The following is a 15,791-nucleotide window of genomic DNA, read 5'->3' on the forward strand; positions in this document are numbered from 1 at the left end:
TACGTTGATGAGTTGAGTATAGTCTGGCAGTTTAAGCAGATCCGAATCATTCCGGGTTCGGGGCAACCTGTCCGCCTGGGCTGGGGAGGGGCGCTTACTAAAGCCGCTCTGCCCGGAGCGGCCCCGCAGCTGAACCGCCCGAGTCCCGGCTTCTAATTGGAGATCCAGGAAGCCCTTCAGAGGGAGGCCCCGCCCCTCCCGTGTGAATCGCCGGCCCCACGGGGAGGAGCTGGCCGATGCTAATGAGCAAGTTGCCAGGCGAGACAGGAACTTCATTCCCCTCTGTGGCAGGATCGCAGAAATTATGCCCCTTCTCTCACCATGAGCTGGCTTTCCAGTTCCCAGGGAGTTGTGCTAACTGCCTACCACCCCAGCGGCAAGGACCAGGCCGTGGGGGAGAACCACGCACGGGGAGGTGAGGAGGCCACCTCGAGGTAAGCCCTGGTGCTTGAAAGCCAGCTAACAAAAGGAAAACCCCTTCCCTGCTCCAGGAAAAAAGTGACAGGGAAGCCGGTGTGGGGAGAAGGGAGTTACCTGTGCACCTGGAGCCTGACCTCACGCAGCTGCAGAAGTGTTTGGCATGGCTTTTAGGTACTTTTCATCTCCCGTCCAGGTCTGGAATAGCCCATCTGATTACTGGTGAAGGAGAAGCAGAAGGAAATGGGGATATGGCCGTATGGCTGTCAGAGTAGTTGCTCAGCAGGTGCATTTGCAAATGCTGAAAGATCAAATGACCAAATTTGAAACACTTCCTATGAGATGGAATTCTTGAATGGGCTCAAGACACAGCCACTGGAACTGTTAGCTGGGAAAGTCTGCCAAAAGGCAGGGAGGCTGTTCACTGTACAAGCTGTTGTTGTTACAGTGTGTTCCCCCCCTCCTCCTCACTGAAAGCAAACCTCTTAGGCAAAATGCCCAAGACACTGGCCTGTGGCAGTATGTTTCACATTCTTTTGCGTATGTGGATTTTTTTCCCCCGCTCTGGGGTTTCCAAAAAAGAATTTATGTCAGGAGATAGTGCTCTACCTCTGGAATGAAATGTGGTTAATGTTAAATCACTCTATAGGCAGAGAGGGCAAATGTACTATAGACCACTGAGGTGCAAAGAGGACCTTCCTCCCTATCTGTGTACTTTGTTCTGTTTTTCAAGGGATTTTCGTCCCCCTTCTCCCCTTAGTGACCTTCTTACTTGCTGAACATTTTTACCTTCTTAGATAGAAATGGTAAATATTGGCCTGGAAGATTGCAGAAAGCCAATGCTAACGTACTAGCCTAGAGTGCTTAATTAGTTATCAGAAAGTGCATTTCCTCCTTGATGCTTAATGTGATATAAAACCTTCTTTGTTCTTAAGTGACTTATGCTGCCTTATGTGCCTTAAGCTGAAATAATGCCTTCTTTCATTTGTTTTAAAATCCCCAAATATGGGGGAGGTGAGCGAATCAAAGGAATGGCTGTAATACTCTGGGCTGACCAGAACTTTTTTCTCACATGGCACCCACAGTATGTATTCCATTGAATGAATTCATTTCCAAAGATAAAAGGGAATTGCTGCTTGTGCTGTAGCTGTTACCGTTTTCTGTCCTTTTAAGTATTTTTTTGGTGAAATCATTAACTGTTCTCATCCAGTTTTTGCATAGAATAGGTAGATACATGTATATGTATTACACGTGGATATACATGTGTGTATGTGGTAATCTTTCAGCAATAAGCCTGCAACACCAATCCCATGCCAACCATAATTTAGCTTCCACATTGCAGTCAAAATTGCCAGAATTGTGCAAACTCAGCATGTTCTTTAGTGATTTCAGACTGGAGTGGCCTGAGGATCTGAGCTGAATTTTGGATCTGGATTCTCAGAGTGAATAGAACCATAGGAACTTGTGTTCAAACCTTTTGTTTTTACTACAAGGACTCAAACTTGAGAATTCCTTGGGTAGGTGCAAGGTTTCTAGTTCTAGGATCTGCCTGGGACTGCAAATCTAGTTCCCAAGACACTTTTTGCTGTGTCTGCAGTTTTGCAGCTTGTCATGGGTAGCCTGTACTCCAGCGGGTTGAGCAAACAGCAGAGGCAGGGATCATTCTCAACTGTTGCTGAAACAGAACCAAGAAGCGCTGAGGCTGCAGGGTGGGCCACTGCCCCTGCAGCAAGTGTTCGGAGCTGGGCTGCAGCTCCAGGTCTGCTCTCCAAAGACTTTGCCTGCTGACTACCATATTACTTGCCCATAGGGCGCCCCCCTCCCACCTTCACTGATTTAGAGTCTAGGCACGGTTAATTTACATTACATTGGTTAGAGAACGTGGAAACCTGGTTTGAGGGCTGGGAAGAAAGGCAGGGAGGAGGGACAGTCCTATTAGCTTTTACCCTTAAGCATGGAATAATTTTCCAGTTGAACATAATGTAACTTTGAGATGCACCCTCTGTAGCCTGGAAGAATTAAGATGCTGGAATTGGCATGGGGGTTGGAAATGCATAGAAGGAAGAGGGATTTGAGGGTGAACTGGGATCACTAGTAATCTAAGCATATGATGATTTTGGGGGGCAAATGAGACTTTGGTTATGTCTGGTCAACTACTCTAAAGTGCAAGATTGATGGTTGATACCTGTTTTATAGAATTCTCCAAGAAATGAAATCAAAACAAAACTCTTCAAAAGAGGCTGAATTAGTCTCTGCCTTTCCTCCTATTTAGTTATTGTAGGTACCACAAATTCTGACTTCATTTGTTACAAGATTTTCTTTTCTTTTTAATAATATGTACTTTGAACTATTTAATCAAGAAGTGTAAGGAGCTTTTACATATATGACTTAGCATGTTTATAAATTTTTTTTTTTGTTTTTTTAAAGCTTTGCCTGAACAAGTCCTTTTATTTCTGGTTTTAAGAAACAGGGATAGGGCTGGGGATATAGCTCAATTGGTATAGTGCTTGCCTTGCAAGCACAAGGCCCTGTGTTCAATCCCCAGCACCACAAAAAACAAAACAAAACAAAACAAAAAAACCAGGGATAGTAGGGAATTAATATTTTTCTAAGTAATTTATTAGTCTAAAATTCCCTCCACTCCATTATCCCTCTTTATCAGAACACATTCATCGGATGCCAGATTAAAGAATTTCTCCCACTCCTGGTTAGGGCCTTGAAAATATTTGTAGAATCCTGGGTTGTTGTGTTTTTTTTTTTTTCCTTTTTTTAATGTTTCTGGATTGGGAGAAATACATCAACATTAGCTGTTCTAGCTAACTTTACACAGTCAAATGTTTCCAAAGGAAACCACTTTTTATGAGTAGCTATATTTATAAAACTTTATTTACTTGTTTTTCAAGCAGGATTCTTCAAGTGTTTACTTTTGAAAAGCACCTTTTTTTTTAAAAGAATACTGTATTTTGTCTATTTACACTGTTCTTTCAACTTTACCGTCCTTTTAAGAGAAAACTATTCTGATTGTTTTGTAGCATTTTTGTTAATATTTTAATGTTAATGTCAAGTTTTTCTCTTATTGAACCATTTAACTCTTTATCTAAATAGGATGAAGAATGAGATGTTTCTATGTCTTTTTAAAAACAACATATGGCTGTCATTGTATAGTATCTTACTGATTCTATTTGCCATAGGTATTGAGTAGGTAGAACCAAGAGGTGCTCTGTGGTGACTTAAACCCTAACATTGTAAACTCTGAAACTAACCTACCTGGTTTACATCCTGACCTTCTCACTCATTATCATCATGTCCTTGGAAGAGTTACTTAACTTTCTATCTGTAAATCAAACTTAATAATAGTACTCAAGTTTAAGTGGGATGGTCCACACAAAGGCCCGTGTCCTGTGTCTGATACATAACTAGCTGCTGCTATCTTTAACACTAGATAAAGAAAAAGAAAAATGATTGGGCTTTACAGCGTATAGAATATTCTTCCTTTGTTCAGAAGCATTTATATCAATATTAAGAAGCATGGGCAAGATCTATGTGCTTATCTGACATATTTAAAAATAAACCATAATGTAAAAGTTTAGACCTTTGAAGGGTAACATTTCTTTGGGAAAGTTTCTTTTGATCCCTAGGAACTTTAATGATTGGAACTAGGAACAGCTCCTAGTGAAGGCCTGCCTCCGGGCATGGGTGGGAAAGATGGAATGTGGGTGGAGACTTTTTTGGCAGCTGGACTCCCTCCTGCTCTCCGTGTTTCCCTCTTTCACCTTTAAGAACTATGGCCCAGTGTGCCTAATGGAAGAGGGCTGCCATCTTCAGATGCTCATCTCAGTTCTGGACTTTTTCCAAGTCTCACCGTTCCTTGGTTCTGAAAGCACAATCAGTTGCTTAGTCATTCCACATAGAATCCCCAAGTTCTTGCTCAGTGTCGGGCAGTTGCCCAAGAGCTGGGGTTAAAGTGGGGAACATAATACCTGAGTGGTTCCTGGAGTAGAAAATAAAGACCTGAGCAGGCGAGGCAGTCAAGCCCTGCAGATATCTGTGAGCAAGAAATTTCATGGCAAAGGGTAGGAAGTATAGGAGCCATAAACCTAGGCTAAGTAGAGCAACTACCCAGAGGAGCAAAGAACCCTATGTGGCTGGAGAAGAAAAAAAAGGGAGAGCCGATGGCCTTTTGTGGAGCTCTTGAGGCCTTTGGTTTATGTTTAAAGTAAAATGAGAAGACTTTGAGGGGGAGGGTTTTGAGGACAGAGAACAGATTTCACTTTTAAAGGTTACTCTGGTATAGTGTTGATCATAGACTGTAGAAGCAGCAACAGCTCTCGGGGCAAAGGTGATGGTGGTTTGGGCCAAGGTCCAGGTCACTGTGGTATTATGGGGAGTGAGCAGTGGAGTCTTTTGAAGGTCGAGTCTATAGAATTTCCTGATGGTTGTGATGCATGAGTAAGTGGGAATAAAGATGATTGCAGGGGTTTGGGACCAAGAAACTTGGAAGGACATTGTTTTAGTTAGCTTTTTCACTGCTGTGACCAAAAAGACCTGACAAGAACTATTAGAGGGGGAAAAATTTATTTTGGAGCTCACAGTTTCAGAGGTCTCAGTCCATAGACTCAGACTCCATTCCTTGGAGCCTGAAGTGAGGCAGGATATAATGGCAGAAGTGTGTGGTTGAGGAATGCAGCTGGGAACATGGCATCAGGAGACAGAGACTCCCCTCACTGGGGACAAAATATATACCCCCAAAGGTACACCCTTGATTACCCACCTCCTTCAGTCACATCCTACCTTTAATCGCTACCCAGTTAATCCCTATCAGGGGATTAATTCACTGATTATATTAATATGCTCATAACCCAATCAGTTCACCTATGAACTTTCTTGCATTGTCTCACACATACTCTTTCGGGGGATACCTAATATCTAAACCATAACAGAATTGTCATTAATTAAAGAAATTTCTTGGAATGTATTAGGAGTGTGGGCTGGGTAAGATGTGAAGCTCAGTTTGGGCATCTAAGTTGGAAACATCTTTTGGAGAGAAGCATTAAGAGAAGGATGTGACCCTCTTGACGAGGTCAGGACTTTTCTGTGCATCCCCATAGCACTTTAAAACCTATGGGCTACACCCTTGATGGAGTTCTTTCCTTCTGAATTTGTGTATTATCTGAAATCATTATTTTGGTGAAAGAAGGGGCACTTTTTTTTTTTTTTTTTTTTTTTTTTTTTTTTTGTGCTGGGGATCGAGCCCAGGGCCTTATGCTTACAAGGCAAGCACTCTACCAACTGAGCTATCTCCCCAGCCCAGAAGGGGCATTTTTTAAATGAGTTTTTCTATTGCTCTTAAGGCATATTTCCTCATTTTTATAGGATTTAATGATGAAATGCATTTTTTCAGCCTGTCCATATGGATGACCATTTTCTAGGCTAATCTAGTTCTCAAATTCATGATCTAAAAGTGCTTTTTAAGGACTCGTTTTCTTCACTGTATAGTTCAGAAGCCCCATGCAGAAGTTTCTCCTGAATTGTTAGGTATGACTCTCATTGTCGCTGAGTAGCACCCCCTTTGCTTGGGGGAACATGATACTTGCCTTTTAATTGTCCTCCTCTGGAAGGCCTGTGATTTTTGTGGACCTGTTTAAAGTTATCTTCATGGAGCCTATTAGATTTATGCCTTTCCAATACAAGGACTTAGAAATCATATTACACATCCCCACCCTGAGAAGAACCTGCTGGAAGTTTACCTCTATTTCCATGGCACACTTCTTCCTTCAACTGCACAACCTCACTGTGTACCTTATCTCTTCTGAGCGGGACTCGCTCTCATTTAAAGGTTGATCATTGTTCTTTCTGGGTGTTAGTTTTATTAGTATTTCTTGTACTTCCAAGAGTGTTGAAGCAGAATGGACTTATGAGAATCCATGAGTTTAATGTGCATGCGATTGCTGCTGACTGCCGTATGACTGGCTTAAAAGTCATTTTAATGGTTGGGATGGATCCCCAGAACATATGATGTTGTTTCTCTTTAAATTCCCTCATACTTCAGAGAAAGAACCTAGCACCCTAGAGGCCAAGGCCGTCCCTGGTGGGGGCAGAAATTCCCTGTGCTCCTTGTTCATGAGTATGAGGTCTCTCTCCCTTCTCTCTCCTACCTCCCTGGATTGGGCTCTACTCAGAGGTCCTGCAAAGATTCTCTCCCAGCCATCCTTGTACAAGCTCAGAATTGCAGAAATTCACAGCCCTCAGACAAACCAGGTCACAGAAGTCCTCACTAGGAACAAGAGGAGGAATGTAAGCATTTAAGAGTTTTTCTCATGGTGGCAGGGGTGGTCACTAGGATCATGATCATTTGCTTTTGGGGGGGAAAAAGGTGTGCTAGGACAGGTGTGACGACAACCCTCACCTGAGCTCTCCTCTCTAGTTTAGTGTCCTCCAAATTTTGCATTTCATACAAATACTTTGCAATGTAATGGCTTGTTATTCAGTAAGATATGTAGTGGGTTTTTTCTTTTTTGATAAAAAGAGATAGAGAATAAGAAGCCTCATGATTTGAGGAGAGTGGGAATGAGCGAAGGGGGCTTAGAGGATGATGTCTGGGTCCTTCTGAAGACACATTTCTTTTGACTTCTGTGTTTATCACTGGGCTAGCCAAATTGGCTTTTTTTTTTTTTTTTTCTTGTTTGCAAGAAGTAAACAGAAGCCATAGAGACCTGCATGGCCAGTCAGCACATGTAGAGTGTTTTTCAGGCAAAGTCTACCAAGTATCTGAATTTCTGTGTTGAAGGAGAGGGTAAAACCTTGATTGTTTTGCACTCACAGGTGTAGTTCCTTTTCGGCTGCATAGGACACTTGAATTTCTTTAGCGGAAGTGGGGCTTATCACAGGGATCTGGCTCAGAGGAAAAGGAGGCATCTCCTGCCCTCAGGGACTGGTCATGTGGTGTCCCTTCTGGCATGCCTGCTTTCTCTCTTTGAGACTCTTGGTTTTTACCCTCTGGCTTTATAATATCATTTCAGCTTGAGTGTGATGGCTTTTCTTGAGTGTCCCTCTATCTTCTTTCAACTTGGCTACCTGACCCATTTCTTTATTTCACATTTTGAAAAGGGGATCAGATTTGCCCATCTCGTCTTTTGGAACAGGCCATAGTAGATCCCCAGGCACTGTGGAATTTGGCTATTTTTGGTCTTTTTAGAGAAGCAGGGTCTGTGGGTATGGTAGATTCCTGCAGGAAGGATGTGGCATCTGTGCTGAGATGTTTAGGATGCAGTACTTCCATCTGTTTCCTTATCTATGAAGTCAGCATAATAATGCTCTTGTTTGCTTCACCAGGTTAATTATAAAAATAAAAAATATACATACAGATGAGGACCATTATTACTAAACCCTTTTCAGTGCATCTTAAATCTTCCCCAGGCATTTCACTTAACCAGAGTCAGATTGTCATACTGAACTTTCTTGTTTAACTTGCATTTTCTTTTTTACTATAGATATCCAGATATAAGTTCATCATGGGTGGGGATCTTGCCTGTGGGTTTTTTTTTGTTTGTTTTTGAGGAGGAGGAGGAATGCATAGGTTTACACCTAAGCCTTAGCAAAGTACTTGTTCCATTCAAGTTAAAAATCTGAATGAAGGTGTGTGAGAGGGAGTTGGTGGCAGAATGCCTGGATTGGAGTTGTGCTTCTGTCATTTAATAGCTGTGTGACCTTGGGCATGTTATTTATTGTCTTAGGGCCTCATTTTTTCCCTCCTTTCTTGTGACCTGGAGACAATACTAACTAGTTATGATGAGGATTGAGTGAGTTCATAAATGTAACTTACCAGAAAGAGTGCTTGACAGAAAGCATATTTTCTATGATGATGAAGCGTAGTCAAAGACTGTAACCTATAGGTAAATTAATTTGGAAATAATGTTGAAACCATTTTTGAGATTTATTTGCAAGCGGTTTGGAAAATGAATACTTCCTCTAATACATATATGGTATGACTTCTTTATTTTAAAAATAAATAAGTTTTATATCTCAACTTATTATTTATTTTAATATAAATAATGCCCCCCCCCCCCCCCAAAGTGTAAGAAAACCCACAAAAACCACGCCGGACACGGGAAAATCATATAAGGGGGTTTATTAAGCAAACAGTGTCTCCCTGCAGGGTAAGAGAGAAAATGAGAGGAAAAGAGAAAGGGCACTCACGAGAGTGTGAAAGGTGAGGAGGAGAAAGAAAGTGAGTCACGGGGAGAGAAAAGCAAGAGAAAAGATGGCGGGGTAGCTACCATTCAGCAGTTGAATTCCACCAGGCTAACAGGGGACCAATAACGGAGAAGGATACTTGCAAGCTGACTGATGAACCAATAGCTAGCTAGGATGTTCACAGACTGATAGTAGTTGGGAGGCGGGGAAAAGGCTGCAATGGAAAGGGCGGGGGAGCAGCTTTATATATTACATTACACAAAACATCTTAGAAATAAAGATATTGAACTCTTGGTAGGCCTAGGTAACTGTTTTAAATAGCTTTTTTGTTTTTATTTGGGTACATGTAAATTTATAAATCATGTTACTTTTTAATAAATTAGAAAAGCATCTGGTATAGAGCAAGGAGAAATTATTGGTTCTTGCTCCTTAAAAAGCAAATTGGCTTCAGGTTATCTGAGTACTTGCATTTAAAAGTAACAGTAAATCACTATAGCTGAAGTGTTTGAGAAAAGGATAATCTTACAGGTTTTTACCCTTAAAATACACTTCTGTACCTTATGAATTAGTTGATCTCATAAACAAGACAGGACAATTTCATGGAGTGAAACTAAGCTGAGAGTATTTTGTTCATGGTGGAGATCTGAGGGACAGAGTCCCTGCAACCAATTCCTCTTGAGCCTGTGCCAAGTCCTGTTTTCCATTTAGTTTGCTGTTAATTCTCATCATCTATAGCATCCATAATAACTTTACTTCAAATGTCTATTATGCACTAGACTATAGGTTCAAGTTCCTGTAAACCTGGGCACTCCTGCTTACAAATGACTCTGAAGAGCAATCTGCTTTGCTTCCACCTCCAAGAGTCTGGGGACCTTTCCGTGAAAGTGGAAGTATCTAGGGGAAGGGAGACCAGGAGGGAGCGTGAGAATATATGCCTCTTTGAAATGCAAGAATCATTTTCCAAAGGATAAACAAGAGCATAAGTGATATTTAAATTGCATGGAGGTATAAATTCTCTATTTCTGCAATATTCTGTTGCCTCTCAGGACCTTTGGGAAGTGAGAAGTACTTTTTTGCTGCCTCTAGTTTTGTCTCACAAAAGTATACATTGTCCTTCCCAAGGTACATGGGAACTTTGTGGACCCCACTAAATGATGTCTTTCCACATTTCCTCAACGTGTGCCTGTCTTCCATTAGGATTCTGTACTTGTTTACATTTGTCATTCCTTTGGGAAGATTAAGAAAGGTAGTAGTTGATGTGGTCTTATGGTCTTAGTTAAAATAAGACTAGAACTGATATAGCGTAATTAATTTAGTAAAGTGAGAAATGCTTTAATACCATGCTGCTGTAAAACTAGAACTGTGTAGAAAAATCTTGGGATTCACACTAACAAGAATTTTGAAATTTGCATGGCTTGGTGTTAGAGATTTGGTGTATCTTTGAATGCTGACGACTCTCAGATACTATCTATATTTTAGGAAAACTATAGGTATATATCTTTGAGCAGCATAAAATTAAAATTCTGTATGGGAAAAAGACTTGGATAACTCAGATGCTTTCAGGATATGTAAATATGAATATCTTAAATTTTAAATTATTTTAAAAAATTTTAATGTATTTTAACTAAACAGCTTTGAAGGTCCTTGCTGGATACAAATAAACATAAAAAATTGTGTATGTATGTATACATATATGTCAATATATGTATTTTATATAGGTATATAAAAATAAATGAATTTTTGCTCTGAGGGAGCTTACAATAAAATTGAAATGAATTCTAAAACAGCCTTTTCAGTATCATGTTTAGGAAGCCTTGGTGTATGGTTTCCTCTTGAGCTACAGAATTTTAAAAGAATTTGTTGAATAATTGAGATTGGGTTTGGCTAAGAAAAGTTGGCTACTGGAAGTTGAAAGGAACTTAGGCTATTTATAGGTGGTCTAGAAACATGTAACTTGATTAACTTATTCTATAATTAATGTTTTTACTAGAGTTACTAAGTGCGTGCCTGTCCATTTCTATTGGCCCAAATAATACAGTCAAAGCTGTGGTCTGTCATCTGATACAGGTTATTTGGGTGAAGGTAGAAGTGTGTCTTTAAAAAGAAAAAAGTCACTGATAATTTTTTCTTGACAATGGAAATATATACTTCAGTATTTCCAGATTAACCTTTTTTTGTATTATAGCATTTCAATTATTCCATATGATAGTATAGTCATAGTGTCATCACATTGGACATGCTTAGGTAATTATATAAATGTATTAATCCCTTGTAATCCCTTGCTGTCTTGTGTGTGTGTGTGTGTGTGTGTGTGTGTGTGTGTGTGAGTGTGTTTTAGGACAAAATTAGATACTTAAGAATCGATAGAGGCCTGAAGATGATATATTAAATGAGTGAAGTGGATGACTAGAAAGTGTAGGCTCAGAAATAAATTGGGTTTTGATAGAAAATATTAATTAGAATTTTCAAAATACTAAGTAAACAAAACGAAAAACTTGTCTGTAAATTGGATATGACCCAGCAGCTTGCAACCTGTGTCCTGAAGGACCAGCTAGAGGTTTTGATTATCCACTGGTGTGTAACATATCATCCCAAAACTTAGTGGCTGAAGATAGCAGTGTTCTGTCATGGCTCTGGAGGATCACAGTCAAGTTCTTTCTTGGGGCCATGATGCAGATGGACTGAGGTGGGGTCATCAGAGATTTCTTGTACACATTTGGCATCTAGGCTAATTGGGTGTCTCTTCCTCCTTGTGTAGCTTCTCCACAGGCTACTTTGGGCTTCCTCAGAGCATGGCAGTTCAGGGTAGCCAGACTTCTTGCAGTCTTGCTGACTTACCCCAGAGTGAGCACATGGAGAAGTGTGGATGGAACCTTCTGCTAGACTTCTTAGGGCCCAGCTTCAGAAGTTATCAGTGGTACTTGACTGTGCTCTGTTGGCTAACCAATGTAGGCCAACTTGGATTCAAAATCATGGAGGAATATAATTCTCTCCTCAATGGAAGAATGAGTTGCACACAGAGGGAGAGTAAGGAATTGGTGACAGTCATTACTGGTGACAAGCTACTTGGTTGTCATCACAATCTCTCTGCATCTGGCCCTCCCTGCCTTTCCTAGTCTTATTAACAATTGTACTTACGCAGAACACTCTGTCCCATAGAGCTTGACTTTAAAATTCTCTATCAGTACATACACGTCCATATGCATTTATCCTTCTGACTTGCTTGGTTTGGTAACTTTATATTCGAGAATATTTCTATTCATCAAGAACATAAATGCCTTAAGTTAGGACCTGGCATTCATTTTCCTTTCTCCTAATCATTAGATGGATTCAATGCCCTGTATATAATAGGACTCAACTATATTTGTGACTTGGTTGATATGATACTTTGGAAGGATTGGTGTTTTTATTGTTTGCAGGGCAGTTTATACTGTGCAGTCTTCTTTTCTTTCGACAAAAAAATTATGCCAGACTCTCAAATGTTTTTCTACCCACCCAATTTAAATTTAAAAATTGACTTTAGGCACAAGTACCAATTTGAATTGGGAGGAAAATAGAGTTCTGGGAAATGAAGTATTCCTTTCAAAGAATGTTGACAGGGTCTAGCACATAGAGAAAGTTCTTGTAAAATGTTAGCTAACTATTCTTCATGGAATAATAAATTAAGCAGTTCCCTCCATGACTGGCATCCCAGTTGCTAAAGGCCCTTGTTTTTTTTTTTTACATCCAGTAATATTTACTCCAAGGGTCTATTGGACACAAATGTAGTACATATTTTTGAGATCACATGTTACATTTGGGAAACATCCCAGAGGCAATATAAAAGCTAGTTGCCAATGTTGGAGTTACTTGATGTTCCTACCCTGGTACAATACATTTATCAATCATTCTCTCTCACCGCCGTGGAGGCTTGCATACCTAAACAGCATCACTGTAGGAATTCCTTTCTTTCTCCTTTAGAAGGTTTTGCTTTATTGTGTCTGTTTACTGAACTCTATTTGCTTCTTGACATACTTGTTTCAAAGAAAGGAAGAACATCACTGACTTGGAAACCCTCAGAACTCTGGGGGAGTGGGAAAGAGTTTTTCTCTAAAATTAGGAAATATTTTGTAAATAGTACTTTAAGATGTTTATGTTTCTTTAAAAACACCCTGTATCACTAGGCATAGTGACCCATGCCTGTAATCCCAGATACTCGGGAGGCTGAGTAGGAGGATTGAAAATTTGAGGCCAGCCTCAGCAATTTATTGATACCCTGTCTCAAAAATAAAATAAACAAATAAATAAAATAAAAGGGCCAGGGAACAGCTCAGTAAGGTAGTAGAGTGTCCCCAGGTTCAATCCCTTGGGGCGGTACACAGGAAAAACCAATAACAATAACAACAAAGAAAAAGCTTTGTATCTTCAGCTTTGGACTGCCATTGTTTTTTTCTTTTCTTTTCTTTTCTTTTTTTTTTTTTTTTTTTTTTTGGTGGTGCTGGGGATTGAACCCAGGGCCTCACTCTACCAACTGAGCTATATCCCCGGCCCTGGACTGCCACTGTTATTGTGAGAAGTTAATGCATAAATTTAAATTACTTGTCTATGGAAATGGCAGTATACTTTGTCAGATCATGTAATTCCTAGATTTTTGTCACTTAGAGAAATAAATTTTCACAAATTTTCCTATCCTCTACCCCATAGATTGGAAATCATGTCATTCCCATTTTGCAGGGAAAGGAAACAAATCCCTTTTTGAATTTAGTTTGAAGCCTGAAGCTAGAAGGTAAAGTCTAAGCTTAGGGCTCTTAAAAAGTCCATTCTAATAGTTGTTTGCACATCTCAGGAGAGATTAATACTTTGTTAATCTGCTTAAAGCAAAATTTCTTCCATGAATTAGTGTTGGGTTCTTATTTCACAAATAGTATGTGGAACACTGTTAATAAGTATTCCATTTTAAAAAGGGCTTTGTGGTCAAATATTGGAGTGTAAACAATCCTGTGGGCCTTCTTGTGGCATATACTATCCTAGTAAGTATTTTGAGTCACTAAAAGATACAGGTTAGCTTTGTTCAAAGCAAAATTTATTCCAGATTTATTTGAGGGGATCCTTAGTTTTGCAAAATGCTTATAACCAGTGTTCAGTAGAACACAACCTGTGAAATCCCAAAATATAGCTGTCTCTTTCTATGTAGAAAAATGTCTTCATTTTTTTGTACCGGGGATTAAGCCCAGGGGCGCTTAACCCCTGAGCCACATCCCCAACCCTTTCTTATATTTTATTTAGAGACAGGGTTTCACTGAGTTGCTTAGGGCCTCGCTAAATTGTTGAGGCTGGCTTTGACTTCATAATCTTCCTGCCTCAGCCTCTGGAGCCACTGGGATTACAGGTGTGCACCAGCAAGCCCAGTGAAATAATTTCTTAATTCCAAAATATACAATTGTTAACATTTTGGACTCTTTGATAGTAATAGCAATAGTAACTTAAATTAAATCTCCTGTCTTCTGCCAGCCACCACACATTTCCAGATACAGCCAAAATCCTGCAGTGTTTCCTTCTATATTCTTGTATCTTATTTCCACATCATGAATATTTCCTGTGTCTTAATACACAAGTTTCATAGAACACAACTCTTTCAATAAAACATCTCTCCCCTGATTTTTTTTTTTTTTTTGTACCAGGGATTGAACCCAGGGGTGCTTAACCACTGAGTCACATCTCTCGCCCTTTTAAATTTTGTGGAACAATCTCTAAGTTGCTGAGACTGGCTTTGAATTTGTGATTTTCCTGCCTTGGCCTCCCCAGCTGCTGGGATTACAGGCATATACCACTGCGCCTGGCTCCCCTAATTTTTTAATAGGGAAAATTTGCATTTATACCCCCAAAGTAAATATGATAGGGATGTGAAGTAATTTATCTTGAGGTCATCCTGCTAGTAAGTGTCAGGTCTGATTTTGAACCTGGGCCATTACCACATGCCATTCATAGAAATAATTTTGTTTCTAATTTTTGTAAACTCCGATTTTTGGAAATATCCACAGAACAAGTTAAAGAACAACAAAATGTTGGACTGTCTAGTAGTTTGTGTCCATTTTTATAGTAAAAGCTCTGCTCCCTTTAGTATTTAGAGAAGATTATGCCAATCTGGATTCTGGGCATTTACGGTACTAAAAGAGACACTGAGAGATCAACTCGACTCCTCAGGTGCCAAGATACTACCTACTAAAGTGGAACAGTAGTTTTACAAAATCCTGCCATTTAGTATGTCAGTTTATGTAGCCTTAAGGTGTTCCCTGACATGTGGTCACTTGTTCATGTAACTGGGGCACACTGTAGTGCAGAGGAAGAGTAAAATAAATATTGATCAAGCACTCTTTGTGTTCCAAGTACTTTAAAGGGGAATTTGTTCAATCCTCATAAGACTAGAGCTGTTATCCTCATTTTGAGGAAGATGACCCTCAGGTACGTGCAGTGACTGGTCTCAGGTCACACAGCTTGTGTATAGATCAATTCTGTCTTGAGCCCTGACTTGTTAGTCTCATTCTACTGAGAGGCTGAAGTAAGTGCTACCTTTTTTTTTTTTTTTTTTTTTGTATCTAAATGGCAGTGGGACCTCGGTTCACAGGGCGTTCATCTATTGCAGGCAAGACCTGGATCTTCCGGCAGTCTGGGTGTGTGATGGCTGTGGTGGGAGCCACAGGAGCAGATGGGGGACATTGGGGTTCCTGTTCATACAGCAGAGGAGTCAACCCTGGGCCAGTGCCTTTCTCTCCAGAGTGAACATTTGTGAACTGGGAATTCCCTTCCAAAGCATTGGAAAATATCTCCTGAAAGCAGTGTGACATGGTGACAAGATAAGTCTTTCAAAGACCGGTGGCACCTCCACCATCCTCACTGCCATTGATGATTATGTTTTTTCTTTAAAAACTGACTGATCAGACATTTCTTAGTCAGAAATAGGACAATAAGCTAGCTGAGTCTGTGTTAACTTCCGGCCTTCTCGCCACAGTCCAGGTGGTTTCAGTACCCTTTCTGTAGTGCTTGAAGTTGCCTCTGATATCCAAATGGGCCATTCTCTTTGGCTGTGAAACTGGAATTCTCACAGTGGCTAATGAATGGTCTCTTTCCTCTTGGCGAAGTCATTGGAATGCTTCAGGGGGTGGCCAGTGCATTAAAGTTGTGGCCTACCGCAGACCCAAAGG

The 15,791-nt window shown here is 40.2% G+C and overlaps 1 protein-coding gene across 2 annotated transcripts in view; it reads left to right on the forward strand.

Moving 5' to 3' along the window:
• The first annotated feature begins 231 nt into the window (after positions 1-231).
• Positions 232-15,791, forward strand: part of ARHGAP18 (Rho GTPase activating protein 18) — a 122,309-nt gene continuing 106,749 nt past the window's right edge. Inside the window, exon 1 of one of the 2 annotated variants that reach the window (XM_079148194.1) lies at positions 232-434. In XM_079148194.1, coding sequence (XP_079004320.1) covers positions 322-434 — 113 coding nt within the window. In that variant the 5' untranslated portion in view covers positions 232-321. The remainder of the gene's footprint in view (positions 435-15,791) is intronic. The other variant, XM_079148192.1, reaches the window with a different exon arrangement.

This window comes from Sciurus vulgaris (assembly GCF_902686455.1).
Source record: "Sciurus vulgaris genome assembly, chromosome: 7".
Taxonomy (NCBI): Eukaryota; Metazoa; Chordata; class Mammalia; order Rodentia; family Sciuridae; genus Sciurus; species Sciurus vulgaris.